We start from the raw sequence: 25399 nt of genomic DNA, 5'->3' as shown, positions 1-25399 counted from the left end.
CCCCGCCCCCGCCCACGACCCCGCTCACGCCCCGCCGACACCCGCTGATTGCGGAACGGTCTCGCCTCCCAATGTATCACACTCGTTGTCCATGAATGTATAAATGTGTTTCGTTAAAATTTCAGATCCTATTCGATGTTGTGTTGTGAATTTTTCAAAGATTGTATACCAAAAGTAGTGAACGTTTCCGTTCGTATGTAATCGATCGGGGATGCGATATCCGAGGAGTGTTTCGATCCGGGAACAAGGTACGGTGCAATTTTTATAAACCATATTGACACTATATTGGTCGCGCGGCGAGAGCCGCTTAGGAGTGCAATTATTGTATGTAGGTAGGCGCTAGCCGGTAGCGAAGGTATCGAATCGACCGTCTCGACTGTGCGGACGAGGGCCGAGACGCGTTAGCATACTTTTGTACGTGTTTGTAACTTGAAAGATATCTCAATTATATTTAAAGTCATCGAGATTCTCATGTGAGTCCCGCTTCGTGTGTCCCTCGCTTCCGTACCGTTGCATTAGAATCCTTTGAATGTACATAATTAGTGTAACTACATATATTTATAGCCGTCTCGGGATCGATGTGCGACGACAGAGAATTAGGACGTCTCGCTTAGTGTAAACGTGTATCTTAATTTCTAATATTTTCGTATATAAATATTCACTAAACTAATTTAGGCGAGCTCAAATCGTTGTTCACGTTCGTTTTGTATTGAAATCGATAGTGACGCGACGTTTCGCGTCTCCACGGCCTAGCATTTTTACGTGACATTCAAACGAGTGTTGTCCAAACACGCTGTCACTCCCTACTTATAGGTGTTTTATACGTATGTATGTGATGTTGCCATTTCGAAAATGTAAATTGTATCTTAGAAAGTGCTGCAATCTTTGCATCTCTATACTTTCTCTAACTTTTGTATCTAGTCTGTTCTCGGTTCCGTTATATTAGCATCATGTGCTTGGTATATTTTTATGAAAAATTAATTTTTATTTATAGCTTTATAAAAATGCACTTCCGATGGATAACATTCATCTTCATAGCTCTGTATGTTTTCAAACACTTGATATTTTTATAAAAGTTTTTAATTGGTCTGTTGCGTATATTTTATCATAATTAAGCATAGCAAATTAGTAATGAAGGTGCTCTAATAATAAAGTTCAGTTAAGAGGGACTTGGCCCCTCGCCTTGCAACGAGTTTCCAGTGTGTGTGCTGTGATCATCTCCTTATGCGATTGAGACTGATTTTTTAAAATAAAATGCTTTCTGTCTTTAGGATTGTTTTAAAGGCTTTCGTAACCACGTTTTTAAGTAACACTCAAAGTATTCAAACTTCCGACTGACACGTTTGAAGATAGTGGATTCGGCCAACTATTGTCTATTAGGGCGGCATGCCGCGCCGTGGATGTTAGATATGTCAAATTATAATCCTATTTCTTAATATTATTTGTTAACTTCTATGTACCTTTTAACATTTTATGCTAAATAATAATTAATTTGTTTTATTAATAGAACATGACGTTTATCGATGACATTATTGTAATATAGAGTAATTATTGTTTATAAATTTAGAGATTATAAAATTTATTGAGATTGTTACCACCCGGTATTAATAAGGAATTGCCGAAAGCGACGTAATCTTGTAAGGAAATATATTTCACGAAAAAGTAAAAAAAATAGATCAAAATCCATGTATTGATGTTTGTTACTTTAATCGATATATTAGAAAAAATATTAACAGATATTCTTCTAAATATAATTTTCAATGAAATAGTTTCTATGTAGATAAGCGAAGTAAGTTTTTATTGTATTCATTTATAAATGGGAGTTATAAGAAATGCATTTGCAATTCACTTTGATGTTCTTAGTGTCATTATTCACGAGTAATAAATGTTGTTTGATTATGTGAAATAATGTGGTATTATGGTAATAGTAATAAATAATATTGTAATCACATAGGCCTTAATGCATTAAATGTCTACTAGCTCGAGCCGTCAGTGTATCGTTTTATTTCATATTTGTCGTGGACAAGAGCTTACCATTTGTCTATATTGTAAGGCTTATATTATACTTGCTGTACGTGTATATTACTTCTGTGATCAGCTTATTCTATTCTTTCTATATGTTTATAAATGTTATCATACACATTCCTAGGCGTTTTCTTCGTTTCAAAATATAGTGACGTCGTTGTTTTATGGCAGGGATAACTTCGTGCCAATCCACGTGTAGTTCGTAGTTTATCGTTAGCACAGCTGGCGACCGCGTTAAATATCTGTTTTTATTTTCGGAAATTTTATAATCATTATGTGCAATTGACACCTTAGTTATTTTATGGCTTAATATATTATAATATTTATTATTTTTTTAGAAAATATATCAGTGAATTTATATAGCTTTGTGAATAAAATTGAGGAATCTTTGTTCCTATATGAATTTTATATTGTACAAGACACCGATTGCAATCAAAATTATTGTCTACTACAGTGAAGCATTCCAACTTTATTCCACTTGTAAATAGGCCTAATTAAATGACTATTAATGTACATGTTTCTTTCGTGGGAATGTAAATATATTTCTGATGTTTACGATTTTATGCAACATGTGTTTCGACACGGCGATGTATGTTAACTGAAACTATTATTATACTATGTTAAAATCAAGTTTTTTTTTATTAATGACACGTATGATTAATGGGGATAACATCTCATATTGTATTTGTGTTTGAATTAGTAACGTATAACGAAATGTATATGTTTATAATATAATATTTGATGATGTTATGTATACAATTTATTAAACGTGAATATATCAATAAAACTATATTTTGTGTACGACAATCTTTTATTTTATTTCAAATAAACACTTCACAAAATTTTTGAACCTCCTTAAAATGCATTTTCAGTGCAAATAAAAGAGATATTCTTCTATTTTCCTTCTAAAATTTTCTCATGGGTTCGCTCATTCATTTTGTAAATAAAGTTAATTGATGCATCAAAAAATTTAAAAGATTTTATATTGAACGAAACAAAAAAAAAATTCTGATTGAAATTTAGTAATGAAATAGTTAATTAAAACAATTATTTGTAAACACTAGATGGTATTAAAATGACTTTATAATATAATAGAACACGATTTAAACGACTAGAAAATTTTGTACTATGAATATTGGACTTACAACTATCTCAACATAAAAGGCCGAAGCTATTAAGTAGTTTCTATAAAAAACGAATTTTGTTGAGGGAACCGCACCTGTTTAGTTAGGCGTTTTAATTATTTTGTATTTTGCTTGAAACGCAAAATCGCGGCGGATTACCGTAGTGCGGCCTAGGTCTTAGGTGGTTAAAAGTGTAAAAATCTATAAAATAGTCTATCGTGTGGACGGAAAGGGTTGACACATCAGTACATTCTCGCTGTAAACGTGTGTGAAGTTCGTGTAAGTTTCCTGCTTAGTTGATATGTGGTCGATACAACCTCGGAAGTTTTCGGGGAATATCTTCCTAACTTCGTAAATATCTTCAGTCACTCCACCTGTAAAACGTACTCAGTAGTACATATGTTAAAATCATAAGACGTATTGTTTTCGATGTTCACCAAATTTAATCGCATGAACATTACACAACTGGAGAGTTTTTTAATCCCTTTAAAATTTTTTGTTGGTGAACTGGTGGCATATTTTTAACAATAAACTCAACCTCCTTCAAATTGTCAGAATTGAACAGTCTAAATGGGGCCACATGGTAGGCACTAGGTTTAAAATAAAAAAGAATTATAAAAATCGGTTTATCAAGCAAATAGCAACGAAATAGCAACCAAAAAAATAATAAAAAGTAAATTCTTTTTTGAAGTCGGTTGAAAAAGTAGAGCCTAATCTACAAATAGGAAAAGTACGCTATTAATCCACATTATAAGCAAAGCAAGAAAATAAAATTATAATTATTATTCAAGATTAAGCACAGAAATTACATTTACATCAAACTTACCGATAAACGTGTCAACTTCTACAAATTCGTGATCACTGCTACACGTTTCATCCACATACACTTCCCCATCGACGCTCAAATAAATCCTAGACCCCAATTGAAAGACTATGCTATGCCAATCTCCGTCCGCCATAAATCCAGATTGTATTATCTGAGAGAGAGCTTTTGGCGAATCGGAGAAGTTAGCCTCTTCATCGTTACAGTGTAATGACAGGGCTAATTTGAGATAGCCGTTCTCGAGGCCTAAACCTACATAGTTTATTCCCTGCAATATAAGTTTTAATGTAGTTTATGGTATGGTTTCTACGTTGTGGATTTTTTAACGATTAAATAAAACTAAGGAGGCAGTAATTCATTAATCTGGTGATGTGCATCCTCAATTTTTTGAGTATTTAATTAGAAAAATCACCAGGTTCCAATCTACATATTTCATTACTAATTTCAATTTCTTGTTAATCATTGTTATCATTTAGTATTTTTACAAATCGGTAAACTAAATAACTCTAAGTTGACAAAAGAAGAGAGAAATAGATAAAAATCCGTTTAGTAGTTTCAGCATGATTGATGGACAAACATCCAAACAAACAAACTTTCACTTTATTATATATGATTAATTTACACATTTTAATTGTAAGTATCACAATACTACATACAGTACATCAACAATAAAACATACATGTAAATATAACAATAAAACAAGTATTACCATATTCATCCACAACAACAAGCCAGCCGGCTCCGCGGTGGTGAAATTAAACGCTATGTAGCCAGGCGCGGCCGGCAGCGTGAGGCGCTGTTCCGTTCGACCGGACGGCGGCCGACTTAGCGATATCATGGCGTCGCCGTCGAATTGCGGTATTGTAACTGTTATATCTGCAAATGTGTGATTATTTTATATATTGACTTAGAAGCTCGAGAAGTAAAAGCGTGTTATCTTTGTTTTTTTACATATTAACAATAAAAAATAACTACACGAACGAGACGAATTCAAAACCTCCGCATTTGGAAACAAGAACAAATTCTCTTGATCTAGGGCCGCGAAAATTTACATAACGCCTACTGTTTACACGTTTCTTTCTGCAGTTTTTTATCAGAATTTGTATATATCAATGCGCACGGAAATCCGACTTTATGTGCGTATCTACATGTGCGAGAGTGCGAGTGCGCATGTGTAGATTGCTTGAGTCCAGTACAGGGAGCGCGCTTGTGAGTTCCCATGCGGGTATCTGTGCTCGTCTGAAAGCAAACAAGCATAAAACAGATTTGCTGGCAAGTGCGTGTGTGCGCATGTGCGTGAATAGCATGCCTGTAGTGCGTACATGATGCGCGTGTTGTACATGCGCATGCGTGTGTGTATTCACACACACAGGCCACACACCGGTCTGGCAGAGCTCGCCGGCGCGGCCCGCGGGGCACACGCAGCGGCGCGCGCGGCAGCGGGCGGGCGCGCAGGCGGCGGGGCTGCAGGCGGCGCGCCGCCCGCGGCACCCCGCGCACGAGCCGCACGACTCTATGTTCTGGCCCGCTGCAAGTTTTGCGTTGGGCTCTCTAGTTTATATCGTCTCGACTCGAGCGGGTTATCTCGCTTATAATAAATCATTCGTGTAAATAATTAAGACTTATATGGTATTCTCACGGTTGGCTCAACTGCACCAACTTAAAATGGGATCACACGGAAAGCACCAGTTTTCAAATAAAAAGAATCGTCATAAATGCAGTCTAATGGGGAACCTCCTCCTTTCTAAGACATCGGTTAAATAACCGCACTCAAATTGGTTCAGTCATTTGGGGACTATGATCTCACGTCAAGGGTTAAAAATTAAGGATATTATAGCTTTTGCAATTTTTCCTTCTACAATTACCTGTTATCCATTTGTTGTCAAAAGCATATCTTCTACTATATAAAAATAAGTCGGGTTTTCCTTCCTGACGCTATAACTCCAGAACGCACGAACCGATTTCCATGGTTTTGCATTCGTTGGAAAGGTCTCGAGCTCCGTGAGGTTTATAGCAAAGAACATTCAGGAAAAATTTCAACAGAAAAGTGTGAAAATCATTTTTCACATACAGCCATCTGGTGGCGAAACGGAGTTCGCCGGGTTTGCTAGTAATTCATAAAATGCACACAATTTTCCATTTTCCTCCAGAACTTTGACGCACATTATATTTCAATGAAAAAACCTAGCGCAAGATATGCAGGAAAACCGCATTTGCTTGATAAAATGCAAATTTATATAGGCACAGTATCAGTAATGAGAATCATAACTCACAGTTTCATTCACCTACATACTTGAAATATACATACCAGCAATATTTTGCGGTTCCAATGGCAGTAGAATGTTATTGACGTGGAAATTTCTAAGGCAACCTGTATAAGCCTCGGGTGGTCCTAGCATGACGTCGAATGGGAGTGTCGCCAAATCCTCAGCGCCACCTACAATTTCATATTAGTATGTAGGTTAATATGTAATAAATGACAAGCTTTTTTTGGTTTGTTTTTTATTATTACACTGTTCCGACCGACCATCACCACCTGCACTGGACCATAATTATTAGGCAATACACTACACTAGATTACCGACTCAGTACAGATCGCATACATTATATGACTCACCCAGAACAATAGTAGCATCGCTCGCCGTGTGCGGGTAGGCGTGTGCCACCATAGGCTCAGTGGTGAGAGCCCCGTCCACCCACACGTAGAGCCGGGCTCCGTACCGGCCCGCCCTCACCGCGTGCCATTGGGACATGGAGAGAACTACACTAGAGCGGACTAGCGATGTTAGGCCTGAAAGGCGATCTGGGGAGGCAATTATTTATGATTAAATTAATCACGGCTTAAAGACAGAATTTAGAACAGTTTACGGTCAGACATGAAGGAAATTTCATTCCTTGATATACTAGCATGACATGCACACTGATTCCTTAATTTATAATATTAATATAAAGTTACTTTTAAAAGCGTATTTAATCTTCACTTCACATATGTAGTGCAAACTAGCCTTTGCTACTACCTGCGTGGTCATAGGAAAATTTCCATGGGAATTTACTTCCAATGATGACGCGAAGGAAAGAATCATTAACACGTCAATTTCGCATTTCTAGTACTAAGCACGAAATCACGCCCTAAAAAAAATTTGACCAAAACCGCAAATCTAAAGTCATTAAATCTATTTTAAAAACAGGCAATACCCAAAGACAAAAATTCCATACTTACCAGTCCAACGATATTCCAACAACCCTCCTTGTAGCGACAGAGCTGTATAGAAATGGGGCGTCTCCACATACGCAATCAGACCTCTCTCCTTAGTCGGCTTTATTTCTGCCTCGAGAGCTAGAGTCACGCTCGATATAGCCCGCGGGTGCAGTTTGAGGTACGAGCGCTTACCCGTAAATAAAATATCGACTGGGAATAATTCTGAAAGTAAAATCATAAAATTTTTATTCTTTAATAATTAATTGCGACATAGTGTCTGTCTATAATTAATGTTATAGCAAACTCTGCAAGGCTGTGAGTGAACATTCCGCAACATCTCTTATGTTTTATTTATTTTGGGATTAAGTTGTTACATATTTACACACTAAAACACACTAAAAAACTTTTGTCGATTTGCATTAAAAAAAATTCATGCAGCGACTATACAATAGCATTCACAACCAGGAACAATAACATTATAGCCGAGAGGCTAGACCTTGAGCATCATATATTGAATCATATATTGAATTGACAATAATCTAATCATAAAAAGTGTTACCTGAAACCTGAACTTCTACAACAGTGATTTTGTCACAGTTGAATTTTTATAAGGTAATTCCTAAACTCACCATTTTCACAATATGTTCCATTAGTCCCGTACGGACAGTCGCACTCGGGCTCGTGAGCTGTGACGACGCAGCGGCCATGACACTTGTGGCCAGAGAAATCGCACTGACTCTGCCGACTTGCGCATGTTGAGCCGAACCAACCCTCATTGCATATGCACCTGTGTTATGGAAAATCTTATTGCCTTAGTTGTATAATTACGATTACATTTAATACGATTGCTCTTACATTATTTTATTCTTATATATAGACTGGGAAAATATAAAATAAGTATTAGAAAACATTTTCTGGTGTTTTCTCACAAGTAAGCACCATGTGTACATATCCGACACTAGACGCGTTACACGATGTGGACCCAAAATACATCCCAGAACGTGTAAATCGAACAACAAACACCAGCACGAGCATACCCGTATGTAGCCGGCGAGTGCACGCACACGCCGTTGGGCGCGTGGCACGAGGTGGGCGTGCAGTGCGCGACGCCGCACTGGCCCGCGCCGCGCCCCCCCGCGGGCGCGCGCACCGCCGGCCCCGCCACCTCCCACACGCAGCCGCGCCACCCGCTGTGCAGCGGCAGGTCGTGCGGCAACTCGCCGAAGTGCTCCGACGGGTGACCGCCTGGTGGTTACTCACATTTGAAATCGGAATTTAACAATATATTATCTTGTCAGACAAGAAATAAATTCGGAGACATTACAAAAAATATGAGAGGATAAGAACAGCGGATTAATAATGTAATGTAAAAATATCGATTTTATTTTGACGGAACCAACTTTCCCTGAAAGTCAAAAACTCTTTACAATAACCACAAAAAAATGCTATTGTTCAAAATGAATTTTTATGCAACCTATAATATCAACATTACCCACCAATAAATATGTACGGTAGCACATTCATCTTCGTATCATGCGCGGGCGCATTGCCAGACACATTGTATCTCCCGTCCACACTGAGGCCAGCAGTGCGGCCGCGCCTCCACACGCGCACCGTATGGCCTCCACGACGAGGGGATAATGCTCTGGAGGTGAATATGCGGCGGGAACCTAAAGATTTCTCTACTAGTGAATATTTTCAATGGATACGCGGTAGGAATCTAAGGATTAGCCGTCTCTAGTGAAACTTAAATATTTGGTTGATACTAGCTAATGTTAGGACTAGTTTTAATCTTCAGAGTGTCTGTTTTGAAACTGGTGAAAATATGCTACAGTATTAAAAAAATATGATTAGACTACAATATTACGTCCACCTAGAGCGGCACCTCCGCTTGTATATTATTATTATTTATTACTCACCCCCTCCCATATTCCAGGTGAGCATAATGTATCGTTTCACAAAAGTCAGCGCTAAATGTTGACTTTTTGAATCGTGACGACCGTTTTGCCCGATAAATGCCAGGAGCGCTATTTGATCCATGTCTTCAGTTTGAAATTTGAGACGCAAATCGAAACGATCCGAATTCATCGCCTGTGATGACAACGGATATATAATGTAAGATGATTTTCCAATCGTTATAGGAGCTAGTGATGCTCGGGCAATCTCTACATCTGAAATATATAAATAAAAATCGAAGTGTTTCAAAAAATTGTAGTTGAAACTTGTACATGTCTATTAAAAATCTCAACTGGATGTTATAGTCATTTTAATAACTTGCTATGTACAATTTGATTAAGCTAAAACTAATATAATATAAGCCTTTATTAGTGATACGTACTATATTCACAGAAAATTCCATGCTTTCCATAGGGACACATGCACAGGAAACCGCTACCAGGATATCGGACACAGCTGCCACCGAATTGGCACGGATTGTTATCGCACACTGAATGGTTACAACTTACACCCATCCATCTACACAAGAAAAACTATGCTATGATCTATTTTTAAAATATAAACTTATTAGAACCTAAAGTAATAAAAACTTTTTAAACCATGAATAATAAATATCCATATTTTACTGGAAAACATCTTATTTATTAAATAAATCAACAATTATTTTAAAAATTTAGAAAGAAAAGGTACTCATTGCTAATACGCAAAAAATTATTTTACCCGTTAGCACACACACAGCGATATCCTTCTCCGTGATCCTTGCAAATCCCACCATTGAGACAAGGTCCAGAGAGACACCCTAGTGATGAGCACTCAGTAACTTCACCGGCATCAAATGCATCAGTAAAAACTGACCGTTTCTCGCCATTTATCTAAATAATGGAATTGCTTCGTGGCCAGATTTATTTATAACAATTTTAAAATAAATAAAAATGAAACAATGTAGCTGGTATTAAATATAATGAGGCATATATTTGAAAAACTTACAATCAGATCCTTTATACATCCTATAAACGGCATATGTTCGTTAACATTTGCGTGTGCATTTCCAAAAATTAATGTACTGTTGTCATTTAGAATCGTTATATTGGCAATTTGGCCGCCACTCATAGCAACAGTATCATTGAGACGGAGGGTTGCGTTACAATGTTGCTCTTTTGAAAATAGATCTAATCTGAAATAAACCAAATATACAATTTCATGCAAAATAATGTATGTAAATACTAATTAAAATATTTATATTTCTGCTTTACCTGGTCTCTATTTTCATTGGAAAACCTTTATTTACGAATGTTTTCAATTCACTCAAAAGCATTGTCTGGTAACCACAGGAGAATTTAAATTTGAGTAAACCCATGTTCATGAAAAGCTCCATGTACACCCCTTTCGCTATATCTACGTGCATTAATTCACCGTCAGTTATTAAAGTTTTTGCATTAAATTCTATATTTAACGAAGTGGAATTTTTAATGTGGTGTACTATATACGAATTTCCACTAAAAGCTGCTGATGTGATAATAATTGGCTCCTCACAGTATCTCCCACTATAATTGAATGTACAGTGACACTGAAAAATAAATTACCTAAAAAGTTAGAAACACTTAAGGTTCCAAATATTTTGAAAATTAATTTGTACTAAGAGTACAATCTGCTCCACTTACTCTTATACCCTGGGGTCCGTTAAAACACTTGCCACGATTCTTACACACGTTTAGGGTACACTCTGGATATTCAGTGGGATACAACTGTGTACTATCAGTCACAGTACTTATTTCGTATTCTTCTGTAGTTCCATCTGTTAATGTGGCTTCAGTAGTTATGTGGTCAAAGGGAATATTTGTAAATAATTTTTCAGTAGTTATGTCTTGTTTAGTTGTGGAATCCAAGTCACGTGATTCTGCGCCGCTTGTGGAACTCGTCCTTTGCGTTGTAATTATAGCTTTCGTGGATTCTGTAGTAACCGTAAGAGTTGTTCCTTGATCTGTTATTGTTTTTTCCGTATAAACAGTTTGTTCAGTAGTTTCTAAATTTTCTTGTGTTGTTTCGAATTCTGCTACAGTGCTTATTTTCATTGTGGTTGCGTTACCGCAAATGCTATTGCAATCTGTAGTATCTTCTGTTTTAGAGCTATCGGCATCAATTCCTTGAGTCTGCTTGGTTAGTACTAAAATTTCAGTTGTTGTATCTAATTTTGATGTAGCTATATCTTCTTGTACCGTAGGTGCGGTTGTTGAGACAGCTTCGCTTAAACTTCCTTTTTCTGTTGTCGTTATATCTGATAAAGTGCTTGAAGTTGCTTTTGCTTCAGATTTCGTTGTGACTCGTAAAGTAGTGAAATCGTAAATAGGAATAGTAGTAATGACTGAGGTAGTTGTCGTATTATATGAGGTTTCAGTAATGGAAGATATATTAGAACTATCAGTAAACAATGATGTTAAGGCAATGTCAGTAGTAATAGGAAATCGTGTCGGGTTGACGTAATCACAGTCGTAGCTATCATCATCTAATATGAAGCATTCACACAAGCTTCCAGTAAGTCTCGGGGGACAAGAGCATGTAAAGTTGTCAACGCCGTCTATACAAGTCCCACCATTCATGCATCTAAGGAAACATAAGGGCAGTTACACAATTTTGCGTCAATCAAGTTTTTGGTTAATGTTATGATTATATAACTAAATCAGCTTTTTGCGAGAGAAGGACGAAGGTTCGTTTAAAATCGATCTAGCGTTGAGATAAGGCAGAGCAAACAGACCAGGAGTACATACGTATGAATTATTAATGTTATTTCATATTATTACCATTAATCAATACAAATACCAAAATTTATCTAATTAAATATTTATATTAATTAGTATTAATATATTTATATTAATTAATCATGGATTTTCGCCTTGTACATAAACAGAAACTAATTTTGCTCTAAATACACCCGATTCTTACCTCGGTTCTAGCAAACATTCGTCATATTGCAATTCGCAATGTTCCCCGTGGTAGTCCGGTACACAATAACATATACGCTCGCCATCTTCAACGACGCAGAGAGCACCGTTGCTACAGGAGTTCTCATCGCAAAACTCTATTTGTGTTTCACAGCTTTTGCCTGTAAAACCTGAAAACAATTTTAGGGTTGGAATTCATATGTTAATAAAACATTGCATTATTTAATTGCATAATATGGAAACGTAGATGAATGGAAACTAGCAAGCTAGACATATTCGGAGCATTTTGTCGTTTAAACAAAGCAAAGAAAATAAAATGAGTCTTGAATATTTGTATGGGGAAAGAACCCCGCACACAGAAATCTAGTATACTACAACTTACCGTCCGTACCTAAATGACATAAGAAACGTGTGTAGGAAATTATTTGTATCTTACCATAAGTACAGGCGCACATGTAATCCGCATGAGCGTCGATACAGATCCCTCCGTTTTGACAGGGATTGGATTCGCATTCATCTATTTGATCTTCGCATTTTAGACCTGTCCAACCTACAATGAAATATTTCCAATAACATGAATCAAGATTTTGATAAGAATTTGTATTGAAAGGTCAGGAAAAGAAATTTGCATATAATAGCAAATTTTGCATGAAGAAACCATATCGTTTCGGTGTCATCTTTTCCACTATTTCATTTTTTTTAATGAGCAACATAGCTATTGCTTTCTTTAAGAAATGTCTTTAAGACCACACAAATCCATTGTCTTTAAAAGTAAAAATGTCCCTCATCGGCTCACAAACGCGAACTACAATGTTCTGGTCTTAATATTTACCTGGTAAGCACTTGCAAAAGAATTTATATCCTGGTCCTTCCACACACTCTCCACCATTATAGCAACGGATCTCTTCAGTAGCATTACATACCGCTACATCAAACTGACAGTGCTCTCCAGAGAAGCCGGGCAAGCAGTGACAAACGTAGTCATTGGTCATGTCTATACAAGTGCCATTGTTAAAGCAAGGATTTGAATCACATTCGTTGTAGTTAGTTTCACAGTTATCTCCTGGAAGTTGCAAAAGAGGCTTTGTAGCTAGTTTATTAACAGATTGATTAAAGAAGTAATAAGGTATCGTTCAAGAAGGCTGATATATGTCGAATGTATAAATTTCGCGTTATATGTGTGTCAGTGCCAGGTGAAATGCATGTGAGAATTGTTCTAATGAAAAGGTCAAATTTCAAGTATTGGGCGATCGTAAATTTATTTATTCATTAGGCTTTTAAAATCGTCATACGGTTGTCTAACAATCTCGCAATAGGTCACTCTTTACAAGTGATCGGCCAATATGCGCTATCTATTCACAAGGATTTTCAAACGTGTTTATTAAAAATTAATGAAATATATGAACGTATAACTTTTCCTTTATAATATGATACGATCAAAAAGAATAACTTAGGATAGTACTCCTACTCTTAAAGGGTAGTACTTCCTTTGTTTGTAGTCTCTAAATGCCTTATATTCTACCGTTCCACTCATCAAATTTTCTAAGACAAATGATAAACCTAGTAACGTGCCGTGAAAAATTCCTACTTTATACCTACTATTCGTCTTTACTGGGGTTCGAATCCAAAGTTTCTAGTATGAAGTTGGATCGCTTTGTACATAATCAATTGCCAGTTTCAAGAGCTAAATAAATTGAACATAATAACAGTAAAAACGTTTTTAGTATATATACTACTTGCGCTAATAAAAACAAAAAGAATTCACAAAGGCCATCCGGCTTACCAATGAATCCTTCAGCGCAAGTGCAGTTGTAAGTCGCAACGCCGTCTATACAAGTGCCCCCATTTTGGCAAGGATCTGACCAGCACTCGTCCCAATTTGTTTGACATTGTACTCCTGTGTAACCGTCTGTACAGTAACAAGCATACGTACTGAAATGTTTCGTATATGTAATTATTAATTATCGTTTCAAAGTACAGGAACACTTCTAAGCCTATTTCAAAAAAAGGAGGAGGTTCTCAATTGGACTGTATTTTTTTGCGGTTGTTACCTCACAACTGTTTCCTAGGTGAAACAATTTTCATGTTTCCCTTTTTATTTAAAAGCTGGTGCCTCTTATGAGGTCCCATTTCATAAATTTAAATCCCCATTTGGTCTAGTTCTAACAATTTGAAGGCAGTTTATTTATTTTTTTCAAAAATAAGTAGCGGTCATCGGTTCATTTTTTTTTTGGTCAACTATTTTACGTTTATATATGGGGAAGCATACATTCTATATAACATATATCGTTGGTAATTCAAGTGCGAATGTATGGAATGTTCGGTGTACAGTTCTATAAAATTATGACATGTTGTAACATGACCACTATTTTATTTTAGAAGTAATTGTCCCTGAACTGTGTTCCCCCTTCACAGTTAAGGGATATATAAGGGATTTGCCGTTGAATTTTATTTGCTATAGCTTCAACAAGTCCCTCTTAACTGTGAAGGGGGATCCTTAAATGCATATCCCAATGTTAAAAAAAATCATAAAAAATTATGATAGAAAACGGATATCTTACCTATTAATATCATCAATGCATATACCGTGAATGCAAGGGTTGTTAAGACAAGCTAATCCCGCGGCTACCACTGGTATAAGTATTAATAAATACCAACTGTTACGTATACCTTGTTTCCGCACTTCCAAGAGCATTATGGATTTTTGAAGCGTTACTTTCTAAGTCCGATCATGGTAAATTAGAAAAGTCTGCAAAAAATTATAAAAGTCCCTTTTTACTATATTCTTATAGTCCACACTTGATAGCGAGTTAATAGAAAGTACAAGGTATCAATAAAACATCTAGATTAATTTTCTTTGACGTTGTATTCTTTGAATTTGAAAAAAAGTAGTTTAAATTAAGAACGCTGAATTTCAATCACAGCACTTAAGTATCGAAATTACTTGAACATTACCTCTGTGCTATCTCTGGGGTAAGACGTTATGTTCTCAACCACTACACTGGCTTCAAAAACGAATGTTCAATTTAAATCGATGTTTATTAAATACGACCAGCGACTAATGTCTATTGATACATTAATGATAAACAAGTTGTAGCTTATAAAAACGGGTTAATGGCACGTAACCAGGTTTAAAACAGGCGTGGTCTAGGTTGTCATGGCAATTGGTAAACACAATAGTTCACTTTGGGTTAACTGCTCTCGAATTATTGATATAATTTCCATAGGTGTGTGGTACCTGGCCATCGTATAATACTTACGGAATTTTAGTAGTCCCTACATGACAAAAGAATTGAAAATTGTAGTTTTAAATACTCGTAGGTAGTCTAAGAGTATAATCATTAACTAAATTCAAAATTTTGTTTTATATACACATGCCTACATGTTATAAACATTAACCCTTTTATAATCTTAATATTGATTTTTAGAAGTGATCTTTCTATAATCGTATATATTTTTGTTAACTTATTTTTATTTTTAGAAGTTAAATCAATCACCACGTGACTTCAGCAATTTGATAGAATTAAATTAATAATACTATATACAGTATTAAAATTATATTCGTTTTTAAAATAAAAAAAATAATATAGAAAATACGCATACATTTACAACTTTGATAATTATATCTTTCTAGCAAATAACGTTCGAGCATGGTCATTAATTTAATGTAATCCATACCACTTGTGGTTTAAATGTGGATAAACTATTACATGTAGAGATCATGGTTATTCGTTTCCTGATATGCCATGATAATATGGAGTCATCCCCGAATGTCTCGCATTTAGCTCCCATGTTGAGTGGAGCCTTATTTACTGCACGTCCCTACATGAAGGTATCAGCCGGTGCTGCAAATACGTCGGTCGCCTGAAGGCCAGTCAGTCGCGACAATGCCAAGGCACTGTCCAGTGCCATGACATCTTCACCGTAGATACTGATAACTATCCCGGCAGGTCCCATTGCGCTGTGAAAATAAACAATTTCGTTCAACAACCATCATAGATTTACAGATGTGCATGAAATAGTGACATATAAATGCGGATGGCGGAGCCGGTGCCTCATGTTTTTTCCTTTCCAGTCAATTCTATTATTCCCGTAATCATCCCTTTCCTTATCCTTTATCTGCAGAGGCCCTACTTCAGCAGACATTCATAGGCACTGCTGATCTCTTATCATCAGGTAAACCACTGGCTATGTTTCTTTTATCTTGTTTGATTCTCTTATTTACAAACAAACTTGTTTCTATTTATTCAGAAATAATATGAGCAGAAATGATACTTTTTTGACGAAAATGCAACGGGAGATCGAGACCTATCGTGAGGTGCAAATACATAAACTAATAGAAAATTATAAGGCAAACTAAATTGGAACAGTACCTTATCATGTCGGAACTCCAATCGTCCTCACTCCCTTTAATCCTTTTGGAAGAGTAGGTCGAGGAGGTACTCAGGCGGCGCCTCTAGTCCTATCGCCAAAATAACATTCTATGAAATAATCAAGATTTATTTCATAAAGGAAAAAGAAATGCATATACATACAAATCGGAGAAACTTCTTTTTTCGGTCGGTTATAAAGAAAAAATTATCACAATTTTTTTATTCATTGGATAATTACGCTTACGTTAAAGAAATACATTTTATTGTATTGTTTAAAAATATACTTAATATTTGTGGAAGTTCGCTCTATCTCTACAATCACATCAAATCACACTAATATTATAAATGTGAAAGTTTGTTTGTTTGGATATTTGTCCGTCAATCACGCTGAAACTACGCAACGGATTTTGATCCCCTTGGGATAAAACAAGAACCTTTGTATTGTAAGTATGTAATTATGCATTTACTAACAAATAATTTTTATTGTAGGTAATTAATTTAAAATAAAAGTACCTGGATGACCGAGCTTTGCTCGGTTTTTTTTTTGTTTTTTATAAATTGTGTTTTAAAAACTTAATTATTCGCCAAAAAATATTATTATTATTCGCCAATAGATGTCAGGAAGAGTCATAATGAATTGGGACTACTCAAATGCCTCCTATTTGTTAAAAAAGTAAGTATATAAAACACGAATAAAAAATTTCATGAAAATCGTTGGAGCCGATTCCGAGATTCCAATTATATATACAAGAATTGCTCGTTTAAAGATATAAGATTTCCTTCAAATCTATATCGTCAAACTTCTTCATACAAACGTCGTCTGTACAGGCATCGAATTGGATTTAAATTCGAGTGAAGTGGTGCGACGATCAACCCCCAAGTTGGCAGCACTGCACCGCGGCGACCAGACGCCGCTCGGTTGTATAGAAGCGAAGAGACCACAGATTAAGGAATCTAGACTCTGTCGTTACATTTAACCACTGAAAAAATTAAGATAGTTTACACATAAGGGCGTTGAGCGCAAAAAAAAAATGAATAATATAATTTTATAAAAGGAAAACCTGTAGACAAATATTGACGTAACGATAATTAGTGCAGAAATAACAGCTACAGTTTTTTTTGAAAATTTTAGAAAATTATTTAAAACTATAGGCGTCCTAACAAAAATTATTGTGGACATATACATCCTATCGATTAAATTCATTTTGATTCCAAAAGTCCTTCGATGGGGTACAAATTTTTTGTACATACAAAAAATGGTTCTTAAGGAACCCTTTTATTTCAATATGAATGTTAAATAATAAAATATATTTATTTACTGTATAGTGTATTAATAATTGTATTCGTTATTAATATTATGCATATAAACTATGAATGAACACAACTTTTATCAGCTGTTAGTGTTACTTATTTCTAAACGTAAGCCCGAAACGTCAAGAGGTGGAAGGTACTTGAAATCTGAAGGTTGAGCAACTGAGCATTGCCATTGAACAATAGTTTTGCTTTCGTTCTCATTAGAATTTTGCTTTGTCAGTGTAGTTAGGCCTTTTTACTTACATCACTTTAACATTACAATTGTTCATTTTAGTAGGATTCATTTTCTTTCAATAATATATTTTCTTTATGTGAAAAAACTAATTTAATTCAGTTGCAAAAATGGATCCGGGAATCCTTTGTTTCCACCATTGTGATCATAAAGTTTTTTGCACCATTATTCCTGAGAAATGCCCTGTTTGTCATCAAACACTCGACAGATATGACTATAATCTGTTACCCTTTAGGTATGTATGATAGAATTATTCGGAAATATATGGTGTTAGTACTGGAAGTGTTTCGTTACTTATCACTCTATATTTTTCAGAGTGCCCTATCCTTTTGTAAAAGCTTCTCAGCATCCACGAGCTATAATTATGAAGCCGACCCACGGGGACTTCCTCAAGTAAGTTATCTTCAATGTGAACACAATTGTTATTTCTCATTACTAAGAAAATGAGTCACATCCCTTATGATGCGTAACAAATGGCATTGTTTCAGTGACTACTATAATTCTAAGGATTTACATATCGGGGTGACTAACTCCCAAGGGAGTGTTATTGAATTCAGTGAAGAGGGGATAAGGGGTGTTGATCCCTTGACCAAAAAGTGGAGTCAATGTGACACAAGTTCAGACTGGGACCAATGTTTGCTATTAGAGCAATTTGATGAACTTTGGAATGAAATTTGGGATGGTATCCTCATCAAGGTATGGATTTTTAAAAAGTTATTAACTTACACTTTCTATCCTGATTATTTTTTTTCTTATTGTTATCGCTTATCCAATATTTATTGAACTGTAAATGCATGTAAATGATTCAAAAAAGCGGAGGTCATTCATTGAAAAATATATCTAGTAGTATTCCAACTCACAAAATCTGTACAATTTACAGGTGAGCTCAAGCCCTCTCTGGGAACCTGAGAGATATAATGAAGAACGTCACAATTGCTTTACTTTTGTGCTGGCATTTTTGAGAGCTCTAGATTGTGGTGAGCTCTCTGAAAAGGCCCAAGATCCAAAGCTGTTTTGTAAACAGTATGTTGTGCCACGGACATCAGCTGCTGGGAAATACATATCTCTATACAGACAGCTCAAGAGACAAAGCTACTTTATACAGAACCAATGATAGCTTTATGAGTTTTTTTTATGTATTTATTATGATTTTCAGTATTAACTGTGATTGAAATTAGATTTAAGGGCCGTGAAATACTGTGCATTTAATTTACCCAAAGGAAAGCTTAATGTAATTTATTACTTACTATATTATTATATTTAAATGTTATTTTCAATGTGCATTATATTTTTATTAATTACTAAAAATAACTTATAATAAATATTTATGGTAGGTTTGAAGATGTTATGTAGAGGTCTATATAAGGCTGTGTTAGTGTTTTATGTCAGTGAATTGTTTTTTGTATTTAATTTCAAATCGATCATTCCATCCGAACAATGATATAAGCAAAATTTCATTTATATTTCTATCAAAACACATTTATTAATGTAATTATAAATTAGTGTACTTGTCAAAGCAAATTTCACTGTCAATCTTCTAATTACTCCATTAATACATTTCATATAACTATTTTATCACAATTAAAATTTATCATTCATATATTCAATAAAGATACTCATAATTCACATTATAGCCATGCTTAAGGGAATTGTCATGTAGTCAATTAGTGTTTTAGATCCTTTTACAAATAATACTTAAAACTGTACATTTCTGTAGTTGCTGGACAAACTTATTGTATTTATTGCACTATCATTCTTCCTTTCAAATTAATAGGTTTAAAAGTGATCTTAATGTGTAATCCCACTTATTGGACTTTTTTTATTATCTCAACACTATCCACTTATAAGTTGAGAACTAAATAGTTCAGATCTTTTATTAATCCACAATCTTCCAATATAAAACAGTACTATTTGATGTAATGTGTGAGATATCTACAATTTTGCTATCATCTAGTGAGAGTCAAATGGTAATGTTCAATGTGGTATGGTTATGATTGTATGAGAGATTTTGATAAGCAGTTTTTGTAGTATTTTTACTGGAATAGCTTGTAATTATGTAGTGATATCTGTCTTGTAGAATTTATGTTAGCTGGACCACAGGGTAGAAATTGTTTGCAAGTGTTTTTATAGTAAACTTGGCCTACTGATTTTTTTGTGTGAGTATTAATGGAAATTGATACGCTGTAGTGATATTGCACAAAACAATTTCTATCCTGTTGTATGTGAGGGGTTAAGTCCCAAAACTTTCTGCATTATGCATACTGCCACATTTGGGACTAAAATTTAGATATATTTAATGTGTCTATGAATCTTGTCTAATACTCAGTCTTCGAATTACGTTTAATAAGTGTTGTAAGTGATATTGTCCTATTCTAATCTCGATGGTTCTCATAATACGCCCGTAGCTGTAGTTGAGACTTACTTGCTCAAATTAATTGTTTAACTCGAATTATTTGTATCTTGCCCTTACATTAAGTGCTCAACTAAGCTGGCGGGATGTTCCTACAGTTAAATCGAGAATTGAAATAATGGATTTTTAAGGCAAATTTTCTAGGTGCTATGATAGGAATAAAATATTTGTTCATACTTGATGTAGTTTCATTGAAACACCTTGTGACCTTTTAATGTTTATTTTATGCATAAAATAATCTAGTTACATTAATAATATTACACAAATACATTAATAATACAGTTTTGAGGTAAAATTAATCTACGGTGTGTGTATAATTAGGCGGCAACTTTAACTGGTGCAGATTCTAGGCCAACCCAGAAGACAGCGCCATTGAGAGCGATAGTAGCCCTAAAAGAAACGAATAGCAAAATGTTAAAATAATCCATACATAGACAGTCATAGGCTCTGTGGAAAAAAACTTCTTAAAAGTTAATATGACGTATGACGCTATGACGCTATGACGCGAAAAGAAAAATAGCATAGGAAAAGATCTTTCCGCTGTTTAGCCAAAATAAATAAAAAAAAATCAACCCATTTGTGACCCTCATGATACGCCCTGGATCCACCAGAAGAGTTACCTCAGAGCGCTATTACTTTTTAGTAATCATAGTTCTATTTACCTGAACTTGATAACGTCATTAAGAGTTTTCGGGGGAGTCCAGGTGAAGGTGACAGTCTGTTTGTCGTCCTTAGCATCGTGTTTTTTGTGGGTGATTGTGTCCTGCAATAACAATTACATATAGGCATTAAGTAGTCATTACACTTTACTGAAATGATAGTACGCTAGCAATGATTGATGATTGTAACGTAGAATCAAAGCAAATTAATAAAACGCTAATCCAGTGTCTACATGATGCTTTATTGCATTGACCCGAATGTTTCTTGGGACTAATTACATTGCGTGTGTTTGTAACTTTACAAACTTTGTTTATGCAAAATATGCGCATCTCTTTGTTTTATAGACTACGTGCGAACTGCTTTAAATCATTTAATGTTAAATGTTAATTAATACGTAAATAAATTAGCCGTATACTAAAATATCTTCTCGTACTGTAATAGGAAAAATCAAATAAAATCTTCGTAGCTAATTGCAATATGCTGTGGCGGTGTGTGCATACGCATACGTTACATATACCATAGAAAATATAATACCTTCTATACTGGACTATACATATAACATAAGTAAGTAGGTAACTATGGTGTCACTTGACTTTATTTCTTACAGTCCGCTATATAAAATATACAATTTGGTTGGATAATAGATTTAATTATCTAACTTGAATTATTGACATACCTAATACACAACTGCGATAATTTCGCATGATACCTATACTAACGAGGAACGACATCCCGGATTTCCAATATTCGACTGTTTGAAATATAGCGAGTTCGTTTTTAATCTGTCGAACGGTTTTTGCAATCTTACGGCGACATAATATAATATTATATTTTCTTCAATTCCATGAATCCGGTACCTTTCAATTTAACATTAGGTACTTAGGTAAATTATAACTTTGAAGCAATTTGCTGCAGCACTGAAATACGTTTTGGTGAATGTGGTCTGTTGAGGCCCAAGGCCTCTCAACAATAGCGGTGAATTCTACGTAATAAAATGGCAAACACTCACCTACTAAAAAAAAACTATTGCCAAATATTATTATTTTTTTTTATGTAGGTTAACATTAAATCGATAAGAACAAAAAATTTGAAATAATATTTGAATTATCAGAATATGTAGAGCATGCATATAAATTAGATATAAGATGTCTCTATCATTTTTTAACTTTATGTTAAATTTTTTCTTGATTTTTACGATGTTTTTTCAATACAGCTTTGCGAAATGTTGATAAGATCAACACAAGATCCTGCTGAAATATTAAAATTCCTACATAGACATCAACTTGGTACTTATTCGTTAATTCATTAGCGAAAAATAACCATTACATATTTTAAAGGAAGTAAATAAATTTATGCTGCATAACCCTGTCACATAAGTCCTGCGATCTTGACCTTGCTTTATAAGCCTATAGTTCCTTTCCTGAGTTCAGTTATGTTACTGGTGCTAATATTTTATACAATACAAAACAAATATACAATAATATACTACCTAGTAGTGCTATGAAGGCCACGTAATTTGGGGTTAGTTTATTTAATTTCACCTTACGTTTACTTTCTCGGTAATAGAATTTGATAGTCTTGAATTGAATTTATAAAAAGAGGGAGAGTGCGAGTAGTTGTAAGATTTATTTACATATACTTAAAATAATCCCACTAATACTAACTACTAATATTGTAAATGCGAAAGTTTGTAAGGATGTGTGTGTGTTTGTTTGTTGCTCTTTCACGCAAAAACTACTGAACCGATTACAATGAAATTTGCTACGTAGACAGATGGACAACTGGAATAACACATAGGCAATTTTTCATCCCGATATTCCTACGGGATACGTACTTACGCGGGTGAAACCGCGGGGCGCAGCTAGTACACAATAAAACTGATAAAGTTCAGTGTTTATATGTTCTTTATAATTTATAATATTATATATACCTTCTTATACAAGTTGGAAAATAATAAGTAAGTACAGGAAGCCTATGAAAACTTATCAGGTATTTTGATTACCCAATAATTCAGTAACTAATGCTTGAATAATTATTTGAATTATTAACGTGACTAATTGAGAAAACAAAGAAAAATTACCGTTCAAAAGGAAACTTGAATAGGATTCTTATCAGCAGTCAAACGTTAGTTGTCATAGGCTATGCTAAAATAAGATTTAGAAAACATGAATTTCATCAACCTAATGGACACTAGTTATGTACGCATATATGCGTATTTTTGTAAGAGGTGATAATTTTATAATAAGCTGATTGATATACTTAATTAAAAAATCTCTATAACTAGATATTTTCGTTATAACTAACTAGATACAAATTCAACTGCCATTTTTCTCTTTTTGAACGACACCTACTTCGCAGCTCTTCCGCTGCTTTGTGGTTATCTGAGAGAGCGCTCAATAGCGATTCAACCGTTTCTGTACCCTAACCTCTTATGTTAAAATCTATTTTTTTAATTAGTTATTATTATTGCAATGCCCATTTACTTACCCCGTTGTTATCGCACTTCATGAGTCGTGCGAGAGGGTCGTTGGCTTCAACAGTGAAGGTACCAACGGGTTTATCATTACTGGCCCTCGCCTGCAGCATTATACCACGGATGGTATCGGAGGGAGATTTGCCAGATATTGTTACTTGCATGGGTGTACCGGCTTTGACGACCTGTGTGATAATATAATAACATAATATAAGAGGAAATTAAAAAACGGGTAGATGCTTATGTTTTTGTAGTGGTTTTATTATCTGGTTGCATTGAAGGAAATAATAATCATTACATAGTAAAAATCCAAGTAGTTTTCTCTGTGCCTATGTGTGCTTAAATCTTTAAAACTGCGCAAATGATTTTGATGCGGTTTGTTTAATAAATAAAGTAATTCAAGAGGAAATCTAATTAACTATTCCGAAATTAACGCGTACGAAGCCGCGGGCAAAAGCTAGTTAATAAATATATAAAAATTCTTCAAAAATTAACTTTAATTAATACAAAATTTAAATTTAAAAATGTGTAAAAAAGATACTTTTATTGAAAGTTGTTGCTACAATAAAGCACTTTAATCTAAATCGGTCAGATCGGAAAAAATTTAAATATTATCTACCTTTCATAAAAAAACAAAGTTTAAACTTAGTATTATAAATTATTCAATTAATACATACATATTGACTAACACTTGTCTTACCTTAGTACTGGTAGTAATAGTGTAGGGAGCTGGTCTCTTCTGTGGGTCTACTGGATGCCTCGGTATCATGTCCTGGCAAGCACTTTCCGGTGCACCGGCGGAGTACGCGTTTGCGCCCATCACAAGCGCCAAAGCCAAACAAATATACGTGACCATCATCTTGACAGATATTCTGTAGGTATAAAGTATATAATATGTTATATGTGTGTGATTTATTAGTTAAGTTAGAGTTCGTCTCGAAATTGTGCACGAAAGGGGGTCATGGTCCTTACTTCTTCAATCCTACAGTTCTTGCAATACTATACAGGTTGTGTTATGAAACACATCTGATTGCTTAATATATTAAATTAAAATAATTATAGGTGACAGCTGTACTCGGTTTTATAGATTTTTTGAATTAATTTGATAGTAACGAACCATTCGATTAACACAATTTATTTCATCTCGATCAAAGAAACTCAAATCAAAAACTCTTTGAAAAGATATTAAAATAATTAACAATGTAAATACTCCATAATAGCAAATGCACCTTTGTCACATAAATTTTGTAAAAATATAAACTTATTTCAAATAATGCTTTACATATAACGAAATAATAATAACGAGGCATCAACTAAACAAAACATTTAGATTGTAATAATGCATTATGAATAATGATTACACTTATTTGTTAAAGAACAAATGAGGATTTAATGGTGATTTTAAAAACGTATTTTTTTACCTTTAAACTTATTCTTGCGCGCGTCAATGCGTGAATGGTAAGAACGTAGCGACCTCGCAACTTTTAAGCTATATATCGGCTCTTAGTTGGACTTGGAAGGGCAAAACCACAAACAATACTCATACTGACACTATTCATAAAAAATCCAGTTTTTCCCCCGTAATCTCCTATAAGATGTGCGAGAGCTTAGTGTTCATACTATAATTTATTTTTGCAACTTTTATCCCTAGTTATTTATGATTTTATATTAAGCCTCTTCTTGGCTTGTGTGCGAATTACGAAGCTAATATATTTATAAATAATAATATATTGCATAAATTTTTCTTTTGCATATTAACTGTATACTAGTAAATGTTGTGGATTTAAGTTCTGATTATAACCAATCATCAGTGCTAAACATACAACTAGCAATAATAAATTTGTATTGAACAATTCTCAATAAATGTAACA

At 34.7% G+C, this 25399-nt stretch overlaps 4 protein-coding genes across 4 annotated transcripts in view; 2 read left to right on the top strand and 2 right to left on the bottom strand.

Annotated features, from left to right (window-relative positions):
* Positions 1–614, top strand: part of LOC119835902 (fibronectin type-III domain-containing protein 3a-like) — a 37292-nt gene extending 36678 nt beyond the window's left edge. The window contains exon 8 of the mRNA XM_038361052.1: positions 565–614. Within this exon, the coding sequence (XP_038216980.1) occupies positions 565–614 (50 nt within the window). The remainder of the gene's footprint in view (positions 1–564) is intronic.
* A 2488-nt stretch (positions 615–3102) lies between these two features.
* Positions 3103–14761, bottom strand: LOC119835842 (protein eyes shut-like). Its single transcript, XM_038360920.1, has 21 exons — positions 14628–14761; positions 13850–13998; positions 12899–13129; positions 12503–12616; positions 12068–12236; positions 10789–11728; positions 10381–10694; positions 10115–10301; positions 9848–9999; positions 9510–9646; positions 9091–9342; positions 8668–8841; positions 8209–8416; positions 7801–7958; positions 7193–7393; positions 6590–6775; positions 6281–6409; positions 5354–5500; positions 4682–4848; positions 3976–4240; positions 3103–3523 (listed from the first exon to the last, which is right to left on the bottom strand). The coding sequence occupies exons 1-21, from the start codon at positions 14759–14761 to the stop codon at positions 3363–3365; spliced, it is 4575 nt and encodes a 1524-aa protein (XP_038216848.1). The 3' UTR covers positions 3103–3362.
* Positions 14762–17892: 3131 nt separating this feature from the next.
* LOC119840743 (MKRN2 opposite strand protein) lies at positions 17893–20750 on the top strand. Its single transcript, XM_038367471.1, has 4 exons — positions 17893–18220; positions 18301–18378; positions 18474–18681; positions 18866–20750. Exons 1-4 carry the CDS (start codon positions 18096–18098, stop codon positions 19097–19099), a joined length of 645 nt encoding a protein of 214 aa, XP_038223399.1. The 5' UTR covers positions 17893–18095; the 3' UTR covers positions 19100–20750.
* On the bottom strand, positions 20683–25069 carry LOC119840750 (putative defense protein Hdd11). Its single transcript, XM_038367482.1, has 5 exons — positions 24950–25069; positions 24229–24400; positions 23543–23713; positions 21058–21158; positions 20683–20785 (listed from the first exon to the last, which is right to left on the bottom strand). Exons 2-5 carry the CDS (start codon positions 24385–24387, stop codon positions 20713–20715), a joined length of 504 nt encoding a protein of 167 aa, XP_038223410.1. The 5' UTR covers positions 24388–24400; positions 24950–25069; the 3' UTR covers positions 20683–20712.
* Positions 25070–25399: the final 330 nt, after the last annotated feature.

The sequence above is a fragment of the Zerene cesonia genome, chromosome 1, assembly GCF_012273895.1.
Source record: "Zerene cesonia ecotype Mississippi chromosome 1, Zerene_cesonia_1.1, whole genome shotgun sequence".
Taxonomy (NCBI): domain Eukaryota; kingdom Metazoa; phylum Arthropoda; class Insecta; order Lepidoptera; family Pieridae; genus Zerene; species Zerene cesonia.
The sequence above is the reverse complement of the archived record's forward strand: the minus strand, read 5'-3'. Positions and strand labels throughout refer to the sequence as shown.